Source organism: Phoca vitulina, unplaced genomic scaffold (genome assembly GCF_004348235.1).
Source record: "Phoca vitulina isolate PV1807 unplaced genomic scaffold, GSC_HSeal_1.0 scaffold16, whole genome shotgun sequence".
NCBI lineage: Eukaryota > Metazoa > Chordata > Mammalia > Carnivora > Phocidae > Phoca > Phoca vitulina.
The window spans coordinates 8,066,011-8,090,972 of record NW_022589719.1 but is presented as its reverse complement, the minus strand read 5'-3'; the positions used below and the strand labels follow the sequence as shown (position 1 = coordinate 8,090,972).

The window sequence follows — 24,962 nt, the reverse complement described above, 5'->3', positions numbered from 1 at the left end:
ACACAGTATTTTCCTTCCCTAGAATGTCAATCCTGTTCCTATTCCCTATGTTACTAATATTTCTTTTTCCAAATTAACTGTTTGGAAAATATACCATATTATTCTTGCCATATACTTCTAAAATTTTATAAAATATTAGATATTTCTAATATTTAATTTTATATATTTGTGATTTGTAGTCTTGATTAAGAAACTTTCTTACACTTAGATTTTCTATATAATCCCTTCAATTTTCTTATAAAAATTTTTTTTCAATTTTTCATATATTTTTACTCTATCTGGAAGTTATTTTTGAATCTGACTGAAAATAGGGGTCCATTTTATGTTCTTCAAGTTCAATGAGCATTGTACCAACACCATTTATTTAAGAATGCATTATTTTCTCAAAGAATTGAAATATCTTCACCTTCCATTAAATTATTTTATAGTATAGTATATATCTATTATATTGTTGAATCTGTATCTGGATTCTGTCTTCCACTAATCTACTTTTCTCGTGCCAGTATTATACTGATATAATTATAGTGATTTTACAGTATGATCTGACATCTGGTAAGGCAAGTTTCCCCTCACTTTTTTATTTCCCCCAAAAGATCTTGTCACTCCTCCAGCCATATATACTTAACATCATATTATATAAATTAAAGAACAAGCATACATCAGTTAAAGTTAAATCAATTAAGATAATTCCTGGAAGTACATTAAATTTGAGAATTGACCTTTTTTTATAATATTAATTTGTACTACACCAAAACAAATGTTTTCTCTTCTGTTTGATCTTGTATGTCCTTTAATAAAATTATAAAGTTTTATTTTTTTTAATTTGAAACTGTGCCTTTCGTGTTAAATTTACTACTAAATATTCTATATAGTGTTAGGTACTTTTTTGAGAATGGATTTTTTCTCGTATTTCCCTTTTCAAGTATTTACTTGAGTATATTTTTTAAATTTCTATCTAACCATCTTATTGTATCATCTTATTAATTCTACAAGTCTTTTGGTCAAATCATCACAAGAAGAATATTTTAACTAGTTTCTTACTTCTATATGCCAGAACTTCCAAAAATACTGATTGTAATATTTATAGAAGCTAATCCATATTTACATCCTGATTTTGACTTAAATTGTTATAGTATTTCACCTTTTGGGAAAATAATTTTTTATTTGTTTGTCCTTCGATAATAGGATATTTTACATTTAAGTAGTTTACTTATATTCCTGTTTAACATAGAGATTTTTTTTTTTTTTTAAGATTTTATTTATTCATTTGACAGAGAGAGAGACAGCGAGAGAGGGAACACAAGCAGGGGGAATGGGAGAGGGAGAAGCAGGCTTCCCGCAGAGCAGGGAGCCCGATGCGGGGCTCGATCCCAGGACCCTGAGATCATGACCTGAGCCGAAGGCAGTCACCCAACCAACTGAGCCACCCAGGCGCCCCTAACATAGAGATTTTAATAAGAATAGCTAGCTGATTATAGTCATGCTTATCAATCTGTCATTGATTGGCTGTCTGACCTGGAGGCATCTCTGTATTCTTTAGGTATTATTAGGTATTATTCTTTTAATTAGGCCATAGGTATTATTCTTTTAACTAAATGATACATGAATTAGATACGCTAGTATTTCCTTTTGAATTTTGCATTTATATTCTTCAGTGAGGTTAGACTTTTTTTTTCTTTTATACTACTTCTAGCAGGATTAAGTATAAAACTATGCTAGATTCAATATAAAGTGAACTGAAAAAGCTTTACATACTTACCATGATCAAGAATAGCATAAAAGACAATGCTTTTCCCTATTTTTTATTTTTTTTATTTTTTTTTAAAGATTTTATTTATTTATTTGACAGAGAGAGACACAGCGAGAGAGGGAACACAGGCAGGGGGAGTGGGAGAGGGAGAAGCAGGCTTCTCGCCGAGCAGGGAGCCCAATGCGGGGCTCGATCCCAGGACCCTGGGATCATGACCTGAGCGGAAGGCAGACGTTTAACGACTGAGCCACCCAGGCGCCCCGCTCTTCCCTATTTTTTAAAAGCTAGGTAACAATTACAAATCTAGTCATGGTGCATTGTTCTACGTACTCTAATTACCATTCTTATCTCTTTTCTGGTAATGGCCTATTAAAGTTCTATAATTATTCAGTCAATTTTAATAATTTATATTTCCTAAGACATCATTCATTTCATTGAGGTTTCACATGTTACCACAGATTTATGGTTGTATTATCTTATGATTAACTTATCTTGTGTCTATAGCTGGTGTCCTCTTCAATCTTAATCATATGTTTTTGATCACTTTTTTTTCCCTTAATAATCAGGCTGTAAAGGAATTTTGCTATTTTCAAAGAATGATCACTTGGAACTTCTTTATTCTTTCTTCTTTTCAGTTTCTTTGATTCTGGTTTTTATCCATATTAATTCCTTCTTCTTGCCTTATTTTGATTATTCTATTGTTCCTTAACTAATTTATTATACTTGGCAAATTATCTTACCGATGAACTAAAAAAGTTTCAATAAGATTTGAGTCAAGGTAGTATAAAACTTAATAAAATGAGGTTATTAGGCTTGAAAAAGAAGAACAAAGCCAAAGGAATCATCATCTCATATTTCAAGATATAGTACAAAGCTACAGTAATAAAAAGAGTATGGTACTGGCACAAAAATAGACACATATAGCTCACTGGAACAGAACAGAGACTCCAGAAATAAACCCATGATTATCTGGTCAATTATCTATCACATAGGAGGTAAGAAATACACCATGAGGGAAAGACAGTCTTTTCAATAAATGGTGTTGGGAAAACTGGACAGCTGTGTGCCAAAAATGAAACTGGACCACTACCCACAAAAATAAATTCAAAGTGGATTAAAGACCTAAATGTGAGACCTAAAACCATAGGCCTCCTAAAAGAAAACAAAGGCAGGAATCTCTTAGACATTCACCTTAGCAACATATTTATTATGGATATGTCTCCTCAGGCAAGGGAAACAAAAGCAAAAATAAACTATTGGGACTGCATCAAAGAGATAAGAACTAAAAGCTTTTGCCAGCAAAGGAATTCACCAACAAAACAAAAAGGCAACCTCCTGAATGAGAGAAGACATTTGCAAATGATATATCCAATAAGGGGTTAATATCCAAAATACATAAAGTACTTATAAAACTCAACACCAAAAAACCAAACAATCCAATTTAAAAATGGGCAGAAGACCTGAAAAGATATTTTTCTACAGAAGACATACAGAGGGCTAACAGACACATGAAAAGATGTTCAACATCACTAATCATCAGAGAAATGAAAATCAAAACCACAATGAGATATCACCTCACAGAAGTCAGAACGGCTAGTATCAAAATGACAAAAAATAATAAGTGTTGGGGAGGATGTGGAGAAAGAGAATGCTCCTGTACTCTTGGTGGGAATGTAAATTGGTGCAACCACTGTGGAAAACACAGTTCCTCAAAAATGCAGTTCCTCAAAAAATTAAAAATAGAAATACCATATAATCTAGTAATTCCATGGCTGAGTATTTACTCAGAACAAAAACTAATTTCAAAAGATATATGCACCTCTATGTTTACTGCATTATTTACAATAGCAAAGATATGGAAGCAACCCAAGTGTCCACTGATAGATGAATAAAGATATACATACAATGAAATATTACTCAGCCATAAAAAAGAATGAAATCTTGCCATTTGTGACAACATGGATGGAACCAGAGGGTATTAATGCCGAGTGGAATAAGTGAGACAAATAAAGACAAATATATGATTTCATTTATGTGAGGAATCTGAAAGTTAAAAAAAAAAAAAAATGAACAAACAAAAACACTCTTAAAAACAAAGAACAAACTAGTGGTTGCCAGAGGAAAGATGGGTGGGAGGACGGGTGAAGTCAGTGAAGGGGACTAAGAGGTACAAACTTTCAGTTATAAAATAAATAAGCGATAGAGATGAAAAGTACAGCGTAGGGAATAGAGTCAATAATATTGTAATAATGCTGTATTGTGATAGATGTTGACTATACTTAACCATGATAAGCATTGAGTAATGTGTAGAAATGTTGTGTACACCTGAAACTATAAAACATAGTATGTCACCTACACTTCAATTAAAAAAATACTATTATTAGGTGATGGGGAGAATACATGTCCCAGCTTTATCTCTATTTAGTCATATATGCCTTTTAGCAAATCATTTAACCTAAGCTCATGGTTTCTACAACTCTAAACTGAAGAGAGAATACTGTCTCAAGATTCCTGTTAGATAACAAATTACACCTGATAAAATTGATAAAATTTTAAGTTCCTTCTGAGAAAAGGAGTCTATTTGAAGGAATAAGAGACCTTGGAAAAACTGAACTGGAACTCATTGCCTTTAGAAATAATATCATCTAAGAAAATCCAGTTTTTCTATGACAGTGAAATATAATGGAGACTTATACTCATTCTATGAAACTCAGGTCATAATGACATGAACTCCTAAGATGTTTCACAAACATGAATGCCCTAGTAGTACAAGAGCTTCTTAAAGAAGATGCATCTTAGTTACATTGCAGAATGACAAGAGACAGGTTTAAAAAAAAAAAAAAAAAGTTATCACATCATTATACCGTATCCTCGTATTTTTCTTAGAATAACCTGGGGTCAAATGGATTTCAGGCATTCCTACTGAACCCTCTGATGTTGCAAACAAAAACCTAGGTGTATTTAGTTAATTTTTATTGGGAGAATTAATCACACTGATAGATTTGCAAGGTGTTTGGGACCTGGGAGGTTGAAAAAGACTATTCTAGATTAGTAATTCAACTTCCTATCCTTAGTCTGTGATTAAACTTTTCAATGGTCATAATTTTGCTACTTCACCAAACAGACCTTTTCATTATTGGACAGTTACAACTAGCAAAAAACTCTCGCTTACATCAAGTCAAAATCTGCCTCTAAAATTCTCATCTATTTTCTTGGTTTCAGTCGCTGAAGCAGGAGAGAACAATTCCTTATTCCTGAAAATAGCCCTTTACATATTTGTAGGTAGTCAACTTAGCTCCAAGACATTTTCCTTTTTCAGAATGATAACTTTTAAGTAACATAACATAATTCACTAATCCAAAATTTTCTCTAAAGGAAGATGATTTAACAACTCATGAAGACAGTATTTTATATTTTTAAAAAGCTCCACAGTGAAAGCTCACCTAATTCTTGACTGAGGGATAGATTGCTCTAAACTTACTTGTGAATTTCAAAAAGAATTCAGAGACAAGAACTGCATTACATTGATGTATGTGAACTAATGAATTCTGCAGAATTCTCACATACTTAATTGCTTCAGTAAATTCTTGGAAACTGTAACTCATAAATTCTTTAAAAATTATTTTTTAAACTATTGTCAAAATATTACTCATGGATGGATTTCAACCCACCTTCAAATTTTAGCCCTAAGTCATTTTTGTATTTATTTTTATGATTCAGAAAGGATAAAGGCAGTAATATCATTTTTTAAGTGGTACTAAAAACAATATTTACATTAATTCTTTCAGGGGGAAAAAGGGAGAAAATATTAACAGAGTGAAGTATAACAACATACAAGGGAGAACAAATTCCAAAATGGTAAACCAAGCTCTATAAAACTCAGCACCAAAATTCAATAACTATACAAGAGAATTACTTACGGATACAATTCTGAAAGCTGTTCAGCTATTGCATAAGCTGTTGGGTCTCTGTCTAAGGCATACAGAGTAATATCGCACTCCTTCTGTAGAATGGCTCTTGTATGTCCTCCTGAACCAAATGTCATATCTAGAAAAGTCTAGCCAACACAAAAAAAGAAAATTACTACCTAGCATGAACAAAACATTCTTGCTAGCTACCTTAATTTCTAGAAGCACGTATTGATTTTCAGAGCTGATAGCAATTGGAAAAACAATTAAAATTGTTTGCCTAGAGTTCAATTTGTTATACATGAGACCTGGATCAATTATGAGTGACCAGCCTGAAAGAAATGGTCAGAGTATCAGTAAAATGATAATCTCTGGCACAGGCTGGCCAATTCAAGACAAATTTACATTTTCCTCCAAAGGTCAAACTGGCCACAGCGTTATGCTGCTAGCTTTTTTAATGCTTTCCAGCACCTGGCTGATGATAGTATTTCCAACAATTTCTCATTATTTGGAGATAGCTTATAATTAGTATGGCTCACTTTATCTCGATTTCTCTAAATGCTTTATATGACACATAAAGATATTCAAGAATACAAAGAAAGAAGGAGAGAGAGAGAGGGAGAGAGAGAGAGGGAAAAAGAATGAATATACCTAACAATAAATAGTCACAGAACAAATCCTTAAAAATCTAAACTGGAAAAGGCTCAAGGCTTAAGTCAAAACAACTAGGGTAAATTCTAGGTTTGTCACAAAGTAGCTATCTATCTTTGGGAAAGACACTTAAAATTCCAGCGTTTTTAGATTTCCCAGGCTTTGAAAAGAAAAAGAAAGTCAGAAGAAAAGAAGATACCATCAATACCTACCTAATTGGTAAGGTGACATATAATTACTCATATAAACCAAGACACTTTTGAGAGTATAACATCTGCCAGTAATAATTTTGCCAGGACAACAGGTTATGATGTACAGAGGTGGCTATTTTTCATGTCTAGATCATTCTAGGGAAACAGTAAAGCTAATTGGATTTGAATCTACTTCTTGGCTCTTTTATTGGGCCACACTATAAAGAAAATAGGTCTCAGTCGAGCAAGAAACCAGACCTGGACCATTAGAAACATACTTGTGAAAAGTTAATTGATTGTGGTTGATTTGGAAGTAAACACACTCTCAGTGTAAATTAATGTGTCCTTTCAATAAGTTTCACTGGCTTTATGAAAATAAAAATAATCATTCCAATAATACTGAATACTATGAAAAATAACATATACCATAGAGCAAACTATTAACAATATTTAAACATACAACTTTTTTAAAGTTAATGTGTACATTGTACAAGAAGACAAATCCCTGAAATGGATTTGAACATTTCCCTGCCCTGAAGGCTACAACTTATTTCCAGGAGAGTGGTCAGAAACAAGACACAAGTATGCTTTGATTTTTTGCTACCAGCTACCATGCTGAGTCCCATCCTCTGATCAAGTCCTCAAAAAAGTTAGCCTGCTATTTGAAGAATAACATGGAGGAAATCTTCTGATCAAAACTGAAAAGAGGAGGGATATAAATTATGAGAGAGATGTAAATGTGCTGAAAACATGCAAGCACTGCTTTTTAACATGTATGTTAATACAACTCAAACTTGCACTTCTGTCATTGTCGGCACAAAAGACATGGCTATACACTCTTTTCAACACTATAAATGATAATGTTAAAACAACACTTGAATTTCTTATTATTTTTCTTTTTAAGTAGCCCATCGTGAGGCTCGAACTCATGACCCCCAGATCACAACCTGAGCTGAGATTGAGTCAGACACTTAACCGACTGAGCCACCCAGGCCCCCATTCATATTACTTGCATGGTTATTAGGAGTACATACTTATAATCTCAAGATCGAATAATTTCCTTTCTCAGTCTGTATACTTATTTTATGTTATCTATGAATAGGTAAAAATCTCCCACCTTACCATATCTCAGTTTTAAAATTGCTAGGGGTTTAGCATAATTTAAACAAAGAACTTCTCCAAGGCAAAAGTATAAATTACTTTCTTGTTATGCCCCAATATCAAGTCTTGCTATAATCCTACACTTAAACTAAGAGTATAGCAAATAAAACAATTTGCATATGATTACCTTATCCCAAGCCAGGAAAGTCCCAATCAATAATTAAAAAGAAAAAACCTCATCATTAAAAATATTCTGGAAAATGTTAGATGATGATTATAATTTACATGATTATTTTTTAATATATCATGATTATGCCCTTGGAGATGTACTGACAATCAAGGAAGTTTCCATAGGAAAAAAAAAAAAAATTATTACCAGTCAAGTGTAACACAAAGCAAAGTGGGAGACATGGGATTTATAAAACTACAAGTGAACCCCATCATATGTCCTAGCTCAATAGGTTATTGAAGCCATCAACTAGAATTTTGAAAATTCTAATATACATTGCTCATCAATGTAGACCTTGTGAATCAACCAGCACTACAACTGAAAAGGGAGCCAATTAGTCTCTCCCTTTTCCTGGGTCATTAACTTGATATAAGACCACATTTTTAAATTTGTACAAGCTGACGATAAAATAAGACTGAACAAATGCACAAGAACAAATAAATCTGAGTGTCACAAAACAATGCTTCTATGGGTCTCATCTGCATGTATGTGTGTGTATTCATATGTATATGTTATGTTCCAAACATACACGGAACTCTCTCTTTAAAATTACCTGATACAATTTATCTAAAACATGAAACCCATATTTGATACCAAGAATTTATTCTGACAATGTCACTTCTCACCTGTACAATCCTGACCAAATTATTTTAACTCTCTGAGCCTCAACTGCTTCATCTAAGAAAAGGGGATAAAATGTACCCATTTACTTCACAGAGATATATAAAAAATTATCTTATTTCTTCCTTACAACCACAAAGTAGGTGTTATCAGATTTATACATATACAGAAACAAAAATTACACTAAGCTAGTAAGTGGCAAATGCATGAACTGAATGAATACAGATATACCTGGCTCTCTTCTGCATTAAATCAACAAAGTTTATATTAGCCCAATACCTTATAGTTTATCGAGCATTTACGTTTTTCGTACTTGGTCTAACAAAAGTTCTGTAAGTATGGACAAGTGGCATCATCCCCATTTTTGCAAGTACAAAACTCAGGTGCAGAGAGATAAGGTGACTTGATTAAGATCCTATTACTAGCAAGTGAGGGAAAGAGAACTCTAAACCATGTGTCACCAACTCTAAATTTTGTGCCTTTTCTGAAAGAAATAAAAAGAGAAGAAGGGAGGAGCAAGCAAAAGAAAGAAATAAAAAAATGGATGGCATAGAAAGAATCATGGCAGAAATAGCTTTACAAAAATTATACAAGAAAACTTCAGTTTTTTTATAGACTACTCATTCCCACTGGAATTGAGGCTCTCAGAAACCACGTCTTAATCTTTGTGTAGCAGGACAACTCGAGATATGTGTGTTTCTCTCTTTTTTTCTTTCTTTCCTCCCTCCTTCTATTTCAAGCAGGAGCCTAGATATTTAGAGCTTTAGAATGTATGTTCCTTGAGGATTTTTGCATGACACAAAGAAAAAAAGTATCTTTCCTATCATCTGGAGACAAACACTTTTCTATCAGTTAATATTAAAGAAAAAAAAAAAAAGGCTCAGAAAGAATGCTAGTTACCCTGGGTAGGTTAGTGTCTTTAAGGAAAAGAGAGATAGATCTCACTGAAATTGGGTGGAAGAGAGATGGGAATGATGAATAGATTCCAAGAAGGTACAGAACTAATGAAATGACTGACAGATGATAAGATCTCAAAGCAGCTGTCTGTATGAGGAACTGAAGGAGGGTGGACCCTCAACACAGGGTTCCCAGTGCTACCAGAGATTTCCATACCCCTCTTTGGCACAGAAGCAGAACTTTTGGTCCTAGAGGGCCTTTATTACAACAAAAGGCATCTCAGGGCGAACTAAGGGTGGTATGAGATGAGTAATACCTCAGGGCCTCTGCATAGCTCATGTGGGGTAAGGGGACTGACTGAGATTGATGGCTTCTCAGCACAGGGGTTCAGAATCAAATTTGACTTAAAGAAAAAATATACATTTGAGGGAAGATTCATAACTACAATTCTCCAACTCTGCCTCCACCTTAACAGCATCAGTGCACAGTAGTAGATGCTTAGTAAATATTTAGTGATGTGATATGAAAACAGAGCTCAGCTTCCCAAGGTAACTATGATAAAGATAGCAATACTCTATTGTGCATATGAATTTAGAAATACTCCTCAAGATACAAGACTCATTATCATAAGACCACATAAAATAGTCACAGGATATCCAACTTTTAGGAGTCATTTAACATCAATATATTCCTAATATTACAAGTTGTTTCATTAATGAAAAGAACTTTTTCAGAACATTAATGATGATCTGATATTAATAGTATTATGTAACTCTAATGCACCATGTTCTTATTTGTTGATCAGAATCCTTTACATTTGAAATAAGAAAATGAACATTTCTTATTTTAGGTAGCTCTTTTAATCAAATACAGCTAATTGACATTTTATCCCCATGGTCTTCTAAATATAGAAATGGTTAGGTTCTACCTTGTACCATGATGAGTCACATTTGCATAGTTGAGCTACAGCTGTGAATCTGATAATGAACAGGGTTCAGATGCAGAATTTCAGAGCTTCGAGGGACATAACACACTATTTATTCCACGTCCTCATTTTACTTATGAGGAGACCGAGGCCCAAAAAGGTAGCTAGTTGAGGGCAGAGCTAATACTAAAACATAAATCCTATGTTCTTTCTACTTCATCTCATAATATTCCTCCACTGAAAGTATATAATCACACTGAAATAACCAATCATTCTTTGAAAAAGTTTTTTTTTTTTTTCTTAACGAAAACAAATATATATGTGGGAACTTTGCACCTTAAGCCTCCAACACAGTTGAAAACAATCACTGCCCTACCATTCTAAATTGTTTTATGACTTTATGGCGATAAATCTGTTGGCTTCAATTCCAAAGACAATTATGTTGTATATGTGGCCTCAGATAAATATCCACCCATTATGTATAATAGCAACTGGTGATGACTGACTTCTTGACAGGTTACAGTTTTCAAATTGACCTTGAAACTAAAAGCAAAGAATTAAAATACTTAAAATCATAGACCCATGGGTAGTTAGAGCTAGAAGGACCCACAGAAATAATCCAATTTAATTCCATTAACATATACTGCTCTCTTTCTGGAGTATACTTAGCACTACTTTTATACCTCTCAGATATGACATCCTTTAAGACCCAGCTAAGGCTGCTCTCTGAAGGAGGAACTGACAGAAATCAAGGGATTTACCCTAGATCATCCTGTACAGACTAGATAGTTAAATGATTTATTTTCCCCAATCCACAGTTCTAATCATCGAAATTTTCACACTGGAACAACACTGTTAAAATTGGACATGAAAACATTTTTAGCCATGAACAGCACGAGGGCAGATCTTTCAATTTCATTTTCCTAATGTTGATTAGTCATTTCCAATCTGTGTAAGACTTTTAATAGTAAGTTCTCATCTGAATTTGGAAACAATATGGCCTGATTTCACTGAAAAATTTCTTCCTATGAATATTTCCTTTTCTGGCAATTACTAATTTTGAATATTTAGAATTGAAGTGTTTTTGAAAGGATTTTGGAAAACTTCACCTATTTGCAACAGGTTTCATTTTGAAATACTAAAATGTCTCAGGCATATACTTAACCTTCTGGATTTTTTTTCAGGAGGTAAATTAAAACATATGGCATTAATTAATAATCTGTATATTTACTGAACATTCTGTACAGATAAGGTCCTAAGAGGTAATACCTCTTGAGATATTAAGTGATGGTCCTTCCAGTTTGGTGAGGGAATTAGACATGCACACAAATAATTCCTAGTAAAAAGAAATCAGCAATATAAGAAAAACATATATAACATTTTACAAGGAGTGAAAAAACATATGTATTTCAATCAGTAGTGAGACCGACAAAATTGGACTAGGTTACAAATCAGCTGGGCCATCAAGGCTGGGCAGAAGTCAGAGAGCACCCTTTCTTCTCACTCTTCCATATTTTCCAAATTCAATTAGTTACAGAGTCCTGTTGATTTTACATAAATATGCCTTAAATTTCTTCACTCCCATTTTAAATTCAGGCCCCCTTTTTTCTTTGCTGTGCTATTTCACTAGGTTCACATTCATATCCATACCTCAATCTGACTTCTAATTCTTCTTGCTACACTGTTAAAAGGGTACTTTCTGAAATAAAATTGTAGCATGTGACATTCCTACCCTCAGAAGCTCTCCAAAGCTACATAACAGAGTCTAAATTTCTAGCATAATGAATAATATTCTTCAGATTCTGGCCTCTGCATTTCTGTCTAACATTATCTCCCACTCCTCACACGTGAATTATACAATATATTCTCTAGCCATACAGTTATAAAATATAATAAAAGCACATACAATTATCAAACATGCTAAACTGTCTCATGTCTTCTCTACCTTTTTGCCTGTTTCATCTCTCTCAAATTGTATTCTCAAACAATTATGAGAATTCTGATATGTGCACAGCTCTATTCTTAGAGTGAGAAATACAAGAGTAGGACGAAATAGACATGGCCCTTGCTCTCACATAGTTTTCAGCTGGAGGCCTTAGTATCTTTAATATATTGTTCTTTCTTTCTAGAATACTCTTCTGTAAGATGCCCTAAACATTTGTGTCCTGGATGCCAAACAATGCATGACACAGAATATAATCAATAAATATCTACTGAATAAATAAAAACAAAGAGAATTAAATCTTAGGAAAGGATATGTTATGTAGAGGGAGAGCAAGTTTGACTGGAATGCAGGATATATTACAAGAAGAGAGAAAAGGGAGAAAACAGAAACAAGAAGAAATTAAAAACTTTCACGTATGTGCCAGATACTATTATTCGTTATGATACGTTCCTTGCGTCCACCCTAGAAGTAGCCCTATGTGACAAACTAGGAAATAATGCTGGAAGGTAGTGTGAAGTCAACTTGTGGAAGTCCTGAAAGGTCAAGGTAAGTAATTTGCATCATATCTGCTAGATAATGAACAGCTTTAAAGACTTAAAATATACTTAAAACACTTAAAAAATAATGTAACTGCCAAGAGTATTAGATGGATGGTAGGTTGTGAGACTATCGTGGTGACTTGGTATAGAGCAAGCACCCAGGTACGAGGACACAAAGCCTGAACTGCCAATAGGAATGGAGAGTAATAATGACAATAACAATGTATAATACACTTACTGAATGCTGCACCAAAAATGGTGCCAAACATCTGCTCTGCATCATTCATTCATTTCATACATAGGCAGAAACACACACACACTGACCCACATTCAGTTAAGTGAATAGGATTCTCAAAACCACACTTTGAGTAAGTTACTATTATTATTACTATTTTACAGAAGAGAAATGGGAGATTTAAGAGAGACGGTTCAGTGAATTGTCTGAGGCGCAGCTAATGAATGTTGGAGACAGATTTCAAAAACAATTCTGTCTCCTGAGCCTGTACTCCTAACTACTTAGCTTTTCTGTAGAGGGAGAATAGACTAATTAGATGCAGTGAGTGGAGAAGTGAGAAATAAGAAACGACTACAAAGCATGCTATCTGGGTAACTAGGAGTATAGGACAAAACACTTATTATGCAATTATTATGTGCCAGCACACATTATGCCAGACACTTTAAAAACTTGACCTAATTTAATTCTTACAACAGATTGTATGGTACATAAAATAATTCCATTTCACAGATGAGTATATCAGAGCCATTTACTTAGGAAAACATAAATTGGCAGTACAATTAGAGACAGAGGCAGAAATAAGCATTTCCTTCACCTCCCTGCCACCCTGCTACTCTGCCTCCACCACCTCCCAATTAGTGAGGCCAAGGAACAACTTCTTACTCTAAAAGAGAGAAAACCAGAAGTATGAGAAGATACAGGCAGCTTGATAGAACAAAGGTGTAAGAATTCCATGTGGGAATAGAGTTACTCTTTGTAGTAAACTTGAAACAGTGAAGTGAGGGGCACTGCTGAGCAGAGATTTTGAAGAGAGTAATAATAATAAAAAGCTGGAAACCCAGAAATGTAATAGGGCCAGCTATAACAGCATTAATCCATAGGAAGGAAGAAGTTTCATTTCCTAAAATATTTAAAGAACATTAAGTTCTAATTATATTTTTAAAGTTCATCCTTGTCAAAAACATTGATACATTTTTTTTAAAAAAGTAAGATAAATTATTTTCATTAGATATCCAAATTACACCATGCAGCCGTTAGGAATATTGCGCCCCAAATACAGTATACCTAGCACACATTTACCAAACGCAACAGAAGGGAGCACCGTGATGTAATTAATGAGGCAACTGCTAAGAAAAATGAGCTAGTTATTTGGACATGATATGATATATATGATACGACGGATATTCTGACTTAAAAAAATCACTAGAAAAAGCTATCTGCTTTATAGTGTCACTGGAATGTTTATAATTGCTAAGGCAAGCTATTGTTCTACCATTGTGTACTGAATCATACGAGACTATCACTGACTTCTCTCAGGCTTTACTTAAGTATCTGTCTAATCTATTGACAGGTAGACATTTATCAACCTGATGCATCTATAGATCTGAAATAAATTAGAACATATAACTCTGAACATAGAAGGCTACCAACCTTATAGTCAACTAACATTCTGAACAAACATTTTTCCTACCAAACCCCTTGATTTATAATTGTCTTGTCAAGCTCTGTTGAGTATCTGTCTGCTACACGCTTATTTTGTTTTATTTGTAACTATTACATGGGCTTATGTAAAAGGAAAAAAAAGTCTCAAAAGAACATAAAAGTTATACCACAAACAAAACAATCAATGCATTGCAATAAATTTATCTCTTTTCCCATGTTATCAAGAGTATTGGTGTTACTATGACTCATTCTGCCTAAATTCTGCAAACATTTCATCTTGCAGCCTAAATTCCATCCTATTCACAACAGAAACCTTTACTTATCATAACAAAACTTATCTTTTGTCTTCTTTATAAGTATGTTCACTTATATTAAATTAAATAATTAGAGTATTCATCTTTCTTGGTGTTAAGTAGATTTGCTCTTATCGGTAACATGGATGAATTTCAATAGTAAGTCCCAACCATGTACAATGGACTGACACTTGATCTGCTTGCAGATACAACGCTTGAATTAACACAAATAGCTAAAAATAATATGACAAGGGTGGTCTCAATAAGCTTAATTTCACAGACGTTTCTGGCCCAGACAATGCCAATCTGTCAGCATCGTTTTAATAAGAAAAAAAGTTTTTATCTAAACCATCAAGAAATTCATATAACATATTCTGGACACACTTTCCCTGAGTATGCCAGATAGGTATTTTCTTCTAAGAATTGTTAAAAATACAGACTGTTTATTGCATTTGGAAAAATCATGTGAAAATAATAGGATATTGAGCTCTTTAATCAGTGTGTTCAGCAAATGCTCTTTTCAAACTTTTTTTTTTTTCTTTTTTCAGTCAGGGGGACATAAGTCATTTTACTGATGGCAGTTTCAACATGGTTCCAATACTAAATTCTTATCAGCATTAAAATAAAACCAATGATGGTAAGATTTTCTACTCTTTGGCCTCTAAATAACATTAACTTTATACAAATCAAAGCAGCCCAATAGATATACATAGAAGTACTGGCATCCAACTCACTGTGTGTACACGTACATAAGTGTGTGCACCATGCAGGGACCTGTGCATGCACATGCAGGCACACGTGTAAACGCAGGTGAGCAGAAACTGCCATATTATTTAACTGGTTTAAACATGTGACAAGGTAGGACAAGTTTCAGACTCAGAGTAGGGTACACACTACACTACCATGAATCTTTGTATGGAGTAGATGTTAGAAAGTAAAAATTAAAGAGAGTTTCATAGGTTAGTAAAAAGGAAATTCATCAAGAACGTGTCTTTAACATAATTCAAAATAATCAGAAGAGGCAGGCTCAATAAAATATCTAAATACTTTTAGAACAAACTGCTTTTGTGACTTTCGAGCATTATATGAATTGAAAAATAAGATATAAATGAGCAGCAGAGTGTAAAAGAAGGAGACTAAAGATCAGAATATCTAGTTTCTGGCCCAGAATCTACGTTTTAATTGCCATAAAAGTTGGGCAAGTTACTTAGCTTCTCTGAAGATTTCCTCATGTGCACAGGGAGGTTAAGTATACATCCTACCCCACGTCACCAGGTTATTAGGATATGGAAATAAGATAATATGCGTAAAGGGAATTTGAAAATGGTGTAGTGCTACTTAATAATATTGTTACTAAAATGCACTTTAAGAAAATTATCCACAAAAGGCCTAAATTCCATAATAATTTATACTAAATACAAAAGTAAATTAGCATACAAAAAATTGCTTTATGGCTTCTGAATTTGAAGAAACACTAACAGAACTTTCAGGTGGCAGATGGTCTTTAAAAGGAGCCTCTCAAGAACCATGAGAGACGATGGACTCTGAAAAACAAACTGAGGGTTCTAGAGGGGAGGGGGGTGGGAGGATGGGTTAGCCTGGTGATGGGTATTGAGGAGGGCACGTTCTGCATGGAGCACTGGGTGTTATGCACAAACAATGAATCATGGAACACTATATCTAAAACTAATGATGTAATGTATGGGGATTAACATAACAATAAAAAAATTAAAAAAAAAAAAAAAAGGAGCCTCTCAATAATGTACTGCTTCTAGGGGCACCTGGGTGGCTCAGTCAGTTAAGTGTCTGACTTCTGCTCAGATCATCATCTCGGGGTCCTGGGATCCAGCTGCATGGGGCTCTGCGCTCAGCGGGGAGTCTGTTTCTCCCACTCCCTCTGCTCCTCCCCCCGCTCATGTTCTCTCTCCCTCTCTCTCTCTCTCTCAAATAAAATCTTTAAAAAAAGAATAATGTACAAAAATAATAATGTAATGCTTCTAGAGGGAGAAATTTCAAAGAATTTTAAATGGAATAATAATCACCAATGATATATCTGAAATAAGACAATTTCATGATTAGTCTATGGTATGTCTTAAAGCTAAAAAAAAAAAAAGCTAAGAAAATATCTTCGAATTATCTTTTAATTCAGCCCAAATCAAAAAAACAATATGGCTTACTAGATGATCTAGATGATCTTTAAATATTTATTCCTTTTATTTTTTTTTTAGTATAATTGACACACAATGTTACATTAGTTTCAGGCGTACCACACAGTGATTCAACTTCTTTTTATTATTATCCTCTAAAATTTTATCACACTCCTAATCATATTTTAGAATGTATAAACAATTCTATCTAGGGCCAATGAATTGGGCAGTGGTGCAAATCTAACTGCACCAGTATTCTGACATGTTACTAGGAGCAAAGGGTTCAAAATTTCTAAATTTTTAACTGGCCCAGAAGACTTTATATAACTTTCAAAGTGGCCAGTTGACTCAAAGGAAGCAATATTCATACTAAAATCAATTAGCTAATTATTTTGACAGTAAAGAAAAATGATACACTTATTGTATAAATTTTGTATGCAGAATACAGAATTTTGGAGTATAAATTTTGTATGGAAATACAAGGACTAATAAAATATACTCCTAGTTTCCTGATGGACATTCAGTCTACTTGCACAGACCAAACACATATCTACAAAATGATTTTATAATAAGAAAGAAAACTCCAGGCATGCAATTAAACACCAATGTATAATTATATGTCAGTACTAAGAAAGAGTAAACTATGACGTACAGAAACAAATACTACTCTATGCAGTCATGGTCTGAAAAGTCTCCTTCATCAAAGAAGATGGCCCCAAGTCAAGCCTTCATTATAATTAGCTAAGTATAATAGAGGGAAAAAAATGTGCGCCAGGGGACAGAAAAGATCTAGAACAAAAGCAGAAGAATATTATTCTTGAATCACTAATTAAGTGTATGAAATACAAGGTTTGTAATAAGCAACAGAATAGACCAAGTTGAATGTTAGACTGTTTAACCTTTCTAAGTCTGCTCTCTTACTTATTAAATGGAGTCAAAAACACTGTCCTTACAGTATTACAATGAGGATTAAAGGAATTTGTGTGTATCAAGTGCTTAGAGTACTTCCTGGCACACAGAAAGTGTTCAAATAATAACAATCACAACAACAACAATAATGATTATAATAATACCTACTACTTTACTGACAAAAAGCAGGACAGACAAGAGCCCATGGTGTGACAGGACTTATACTGGGATAATAACAGATGGGGAGGAAAGGTTCCATATGAGAACAGAAGGAATGCCACCATAAAGAAGTACTCATAAGAACTAAAGCTTAGTTTGGATATAAACACTAAACTTGGAAGAAATGTTAAAGTTGCATAAAAGAATAATGATAGTACTTACCAAAAAGACAGTATCATCAGAGGAGATAATCCCGTTTTTCAGGGAATTAGATCCTCTCAAAATCTGACCCTCAAAACTGGAAGCATGAATTTATAAGCAAAGGCATTTTTCTTTAATTCTCATGACCATCTCTACTTTATCAATATAGTTTTATATCTGAATTAATGACAAGAACAGGTTTTATGTATCTATTCAAGATCACTAGCAAAAAATGGGGTATATATTATAGTTAGACTCTTCTATTATTACTACTAACAATAGTAAAGATTTGTTAGATTCTTTCTATATGCCAAGGAGAGGGTTATTTACATAACAATTCTGAGGTAGATGCTACTATTATTTCCATTTCACATAGAGAAGTAACTCACCTAAGCTTGAATGGTTAATAAACTACAGACCCATTTGAACCTATGAAGGCTATCCTTGGAGTTTACGCTCTTAACAAAACCTCCTATAACTTCTTATAATTTGTTTTTGAGTAGCACAAATATCCTCTTCTGCTCAAAACTTTCTGATGGCTTCTATTTCACAGAGCCCTTCAAAATGTGCCCAGTACACCTCACCCTGCTTGTCTGATTTCATCTTCTACTCCTCTACTCCGGATCACTCTATTCCAATTACAAGAGCCTTCCTACTGTCCCTCAAACACAACTCTAGTCACAAAGCCTTTGCACTTAAGTGTCCCATCTGCCTGACCCAATACAGCCCAGATATTCAAAGTTGGAGCAGTTGTTCCGTCTTCTTTTCTAGGTCTTTGCTTAAATATATTCTTAGTAAGCCTGTCCTCAATAAAACTATTTTAAACAGTAACCCTTTTCCTACCCACCAACATTCATCACCTCCTATACCTCTTTCTTGCTTTACTTCTCCTCCACACCACTTATCTAATCTAACATAATCTAACTTATACCTTTCGTTTTTATTATGCTTATTATCTGTGTCTCATCACTAGAAGGCAAGCTCTAAAAGGGTACATACACTTTTGCATCTCCAATACCAGGAATAGTACCTGTCACGTAGAGCTGAATAAATATTTGCTGAATATATACATGGTTGAATGAATACAAATATATTGATAATTACACAAAATTTGTTTTCAAAAGATAAAGGGGAAAAGGGAATCGGAATTAATATTTATTAAGCATCTAATGTGTGCCAGGAAGTCTACTGGGTGTTTAGCATACACACTACTCATTTAATTCTGTGAGATAGAAAGTTTCCCTTTTTTATAGAACAGGAAACAGACTCTGAGGTTAAGCAGCTATTCCCGAAACAAACTGTAATAAGTAATGAAGCCAAGTTGTAAACAGTGGCCTTTTTGATTCTGAGGGTCCATGAGCTTCCTGCTTTATCACCCTGCCTCCTGTATTTTAGGCACTAGCTAGGATTTACATATCTAATCTAGCAGCAGTCTTTAAAAACATTTGCATGTGTAAACCTCATCATAGTCTTGGAGAGGGAGGCAGTTAGAGGTAACTTTTCAAATCAACTGTATTGTGATGATTAGTTTTATGTGTCAACTGGGCTACATTTAATCAAACACTAGTCTAAGTGTTGCTGTAAAAATATTGTGTATAAAGTGCTCCAACACTTTACACTCCAACACTACAGCATTAACCCCTGAATGAGATTCCAGCCCGCCAGCCTGTCCTACAGATTTCAGACTTGCTAGCCCCCACAAATGTGTGAGCCAATTCTTTAAAATAAACCTCTTAATATGTATGTATCCATCCTATTGATTCTGTTTTTCAGGTTCTGGAGGATCCTGACTTTTATAAATACCGCCTAAATGTCTGAAACAATAAGTAGGACAAAACAGAAACTCCAAATGTAGACTTCCAACAATGCTATGCACTTAGCAGGTGACAAATATTTGTTAAGTGGAGATGAACAAAGAGATGGCTCACTTAAAGTAGAAAGAAGAAAGGAAGTCTATAAAGTCCTTAAAAAATATATTATCTACCAGGAAAAGCTTTAAATAAACTTTAGATTGATATTAAATGAACATCTTGTTTAATTTTTACATTACCAAAATTCATTAAAGTTATCCAGAATTAGTGTTAATCTTATTTACTTTAAATCTTAGATTCACTATGGACTTCTTTCAGGTGTTCTTTACTACAAGTATTGGTATAAGGTATAATTCTCCACATAAACAATTCAATAAAATCCTAATAAAGTGCTGGAAAACACACAGGAGCCCTTAAGAATACTGAACATGGAGTTAGCAAAAGGGGTTCATTTAGAAAAGGGTCTCCACTCTAACTGACCTTGGAAAAGTCATTTAATAAAAGTGAGTCCTAATACTGCTGTGCGGAATAAAGAGATAATTCCTATGAAAATGATTTGTATAATGTCGATCACTACACAAATATTATCTTTGCCATTAAACATTTGATGGTGGCAATAATGGCATGGCATCTAATCCTATCTCAAATGTGTTTAGAAATAGTGTCTTTCAACTGGAATTTAAATAAAAACTTGAAAAAAGGAAAAAAAAATTAAAACAACTGTCTTTCAAAACATCATATATCAAAAACCAGAAAATTAAGTCAGACAGTCAAAATTATTTATTTCCTATGAAAAATAATTAAGAAGCTTGAAAGTCTCACTGTAAGACACCTACTACCACTCTAAGAGTTCAGCTGCAATGGGAATCTCAAAAACCTAGATCAAGGTCCCTATTCTTGAACAGTTCATGAAATCTATGTTGTGTACTTCCTGTCCCTCCCCCAATTTTCACACCCCCACCTTTCCAAAAAGTATGGTTGGAGTATTTGAAGCAATAACCCAAAGTGATATAAATATTTTCAAAGCTATGAAGGTACTTAAATCCCAAATGTAAGCATTACTGCAGGAACCATTTAGGTTTCTAAACAGTAACTGTAACATGCAAATTAAGTACATTTTTAAGCACCAGGGCTATATTATGTTAGACTATGAGGGAACAACTTCTTAAAACAAAACAAAAACTGTAAATTGCTATAAATCTAATAACAAGAGGAAGCTAGTCTTCCCAATATATCTGCTTTCTTCTTTTCAAGTGGTGCTTCTGAGTTACTTCTATTTATTAAACAACCAAAACAGTCCAATATTTTCAATTCATTCTAAATTAAATCATCTTAAATCATACCTTCTGGATTTAAGGAAGAAACATTAAACTAGATGAAAAGTCAATTTTTCCAATCATTCCTTCAACCCTTCACCTAAAATTAAACACCTACCCTCAATTTTCTATCTCCAATTCTAGATTTCTGTTGCAGTAAACATGACTACAAAACTAGTTCATAATCACTTAAAGCCTAGAATATTTTAGTTATGCCAAGTTATGTACTGCAGTATGTGTTATCATTTGTTGTCCAACAATATCATTTATGTCTTCATAATGCAAATACTAAGCTTATTTATTTGATATAGTTTTAAGAGAAGATACCACAAGATAGAGAAGATAAGATCTTCAAATGAATACTCAATCCTGAAAAAGACATACAAATAAGCAAAGAAGTAAGCTTAGTTGCCTATGTTTGAAGAAAAACATAATACTCCAAATAACTCCAGATGATTTGATTTAATCATTATGAAAAAGTCTTTAAATATGTAAACACTAAGTATAGCAAAGAGAGATCAGAAGCAGGTTAATAGAAAATAATAAATACTAAAATGTTAGTCCAGATCAAGAAAATTCTTCTTACTCTTGCTAGAAGGAGAAATTAGGCAGAAACAATCAGCACTTTCTGTTAGTTAAGATATTGTACAGTCAGAACACAGTGCCAAAAGAACTCTTCTACAATATATTACTACTTGTTTTTTTATACTCGGAATTCATAATTAAACACTAGAATATTACCCACAAAGCCTGAAGTATACCACAGATTTATATCCATATAATATTTTTATACAAAGATTTTCTAAGTTGTGAAAATTACTATTATTGACTGTTGTACTAAAAAAATATTTTTTTACAAAAAGATTCAGCCTTTGAAAGGTAAATTTCTTTATGTTATATATAGAGCACAAGTAAAATTTAGATCTTTCTTATCTCTTTAAGCCTCTACTCCAAGTTTTTTCTAAGTCTTCCAATTTTAGTTAATGACTGAATTCTTAAGAATACATGGAAAAGTACAAGGGCGCCTGGGTGGCTCAGTTGTTTAAACCACTGCCTTCAGCTCAGGCCATGATCCCGGAGTCCTGGGATCGAGTCCTACACTGGGCTCCCTGCTCCGCGGGAAACCTGCTGACCCTACCCCCTCTTGTGCTCTCTCTCTCTCAAATAAATAAATAAAATCTTTCAAAAAAAAAAAAAGTATACATGGAAAAGTACAAAAAAACTGAATTCTCAAGAATATCTGGAAAAGTACCAAAATAACCCTTTTTTTTTTAAAGATTTATTTATTTATTTGAGAGAGCGAGAATGAGAGAGAGAGAGAGAGCACATGAGAGGGGGGAGGGTCAGAGGGAAAAGCAGGCTCCCCGCCAAGCAGGGAGCCCAATGTGGGACTCGATCCCGGGACTCCAGGATCACGACCCGAGCCGAAGGCAGTCGCCCAACCAACTGAGCCACCCAGGCGCCCCCAAAATAACCCTTCTAACACAAAAGAGGAAAAAAAGTAATTTGCATTACCCTGATACCCAAACTAATGACATTATAAGAAAAAGAAAATTTTCACAAGTTTCATCAACTTACATAGAGTAAATGTTTGCTTTAAAATTTCAGACAAAATTTTAAGTAAAAGTATTGTCATCAATTTTTAAATTCTACGGGCAAGTGTAAAAACATTACAAAGCTAGTTCAGTTGTACAAAACAATTTATAACTTCAGGGATAAATTTAAAATATAAAATTTATTATAATTATATGAAAGAAGCATCACTTGCCTTCTGGGAAATAATATAGAATCTCTCTGCTGTCAAGCAAAATTATTATTAATGGGCTCTATGTTATAACTTCATTATACAGTATAATGTAAATAAAATCTAGGATAATTCTCATTAGTGCCACTCTACATCTATAACTTTGGTTAAACAAGTTAAAACTAAAGTACATGAGCTAAGGATAGCAAATATTGCCTTACTCCGCCATTATAAATGTTAAGAAAAAGTTCCCTTAATTTTAATAAATGTTTTAATTTGTATTAAGTCACATTATAATTCTACCTAATGTAAATATTAATTCTCCCTTTTCTGTCATGATCATTTACCCAGGTTTCGAAACACATATGTCAACAGATAATTAGTAAACCCTTCATGTATAAGCGTCATGCTGAGCTCTTTATATAAAAATGTAGCTATGTGACTTCAGAGTCACTTTACCTCTCCAGGTCTTAAATGCCTAAATGATAATAAAGCAAGGTAATTAAAAAAGATAATCTCTTCAAACTCAAATATTCTGTAATTCTAAAATAAACAGGATCTAAACATATCTGACTATAAATTCAGAGAGATCTTATTTACATTTTTAATAGACTTAAATAGACTTAAAATAACTTTATTATAACTTAACATCATGTCAAGTGTGCTGGAAATTTGAATCCAAAGAGTTAAGCAACCAAAAGATTGATACATGCTTGAAATAATGATTTTTCCTATAATTTCTGAAAATAATTTATCTTAATTTTATATATCATTTATGAAAATATAAATTATTTTTGTTATTGCTAGCTATAGGGGGAAGAAAGGCTCATGTGAGGAAGGGATTTTAATCATGTTCTAGGATAAATTCAAAAAGAGGCCATCTATTTCCCTTTTCTAAATAAACAGTTATTGTCACACACAAGAGGAGAACTATTAAGGGAAGTTTAGATGCCAGAGGTCTCTCTTTAGGAGAAGTAATTTTAAAATCATCAGTAATAAACAGTATTAAATCAACTTTTGAATAACTATTGATCGAGAAAAAAATTAAAGTAGTCAATAAAGTATAATCAACATTTAAGAGCAGATCAATTGCATTAACTCAAAATACAGAGCACTGCAGTGGGCTCTAGCAGGAGCCCCGAAAAGAAAAAATTATAAATCAATAACATTGCAAATATACATGAAATCTGTTTCAAAGAACTTTGTAGTAATGGCTTCATAACTAAGTGCTATTGCAATAAAAACACAGCTGATTGTGATCAATTGGGATTCATTTATTTTATTGAAATTTCCATTACAATGTTATTTGAACAAATCATAAAATACTCTTGTATGACATCCTACTGATATTTAATAAAATGTGAAGTTTACTGTACTGGCTAGCTAATCACCACAGGGAATCATCAAATGGCAATGATTCACGCATGGAAGTTTACTCCTATAACCATTCACCAGTTGTACACTTCAACTGATAAAAGTAGTGATGGAGTCAGGTTTTTAAACTGGTCTATGTCATTTATTACTACGTCCTCCATGCTTAATTGAGACTAATAAATTGACCCAGATTTGTTTACATTTGTCAAAATAAGAACTCAAGGAATAGATATAAGGAGTATATAAACAAAATTCAAAAAGAATTCAAATTGAAGCTTTTAGAAAATTCCTTGGGAGTTATTTCATGGTCTCTTCCCCCATAAATAATATTTGATATTGACTTTAGTCATAATCCTATCATTATCTGTTATGACATTCTGTGGATTTTGTTTCTTTCTTTGGGAAATAAAAAATGAAGATACACAAGATGGAATGCCATTTATTAAACGCATAAAAATCTCACCTGGTCGTTCAAATTATTAGTGACTTTGCAACAAGGTTTATATCGCCAAATTTCTAAATACATGTTAAAGAAAGAAATGAAACTTGGAATTATGAGTCAAGATTAAATTT

General features: G+C 33.4%; 1 protein-coding gene across 6 annotated transcripts in view; it reads right to left on the bottom strand.

Annotated features, from left to right (window-relative positions):
* The window catches only part of METTL15 (methyltransferase like 15), a 219,929-nt gene that overhangs the window by 128,711 nt on the left and 66,256 nt on the right, over nucleotides 1–24,962 (bottom strand). For all 6 annotated transcript variants that reach the window (XR_004300638.1, XM_032413855.1, XM_032413857.1 and 3 more), the window contains exon 3: nucleotides 5,671–5,807. Coding sequence is in view for 5 of the 6 variants with exons in the window: in XM_032413855.1 (XP_032269746.1) it covers nucleotides 5,671–5,807 (137 nt within the window). In the remaining variant the exon portion in view is untranslated. The remainder of the gene's footprint in view (nucleotides 1–5,670; nucleotides 5,808–24,962) is intronic.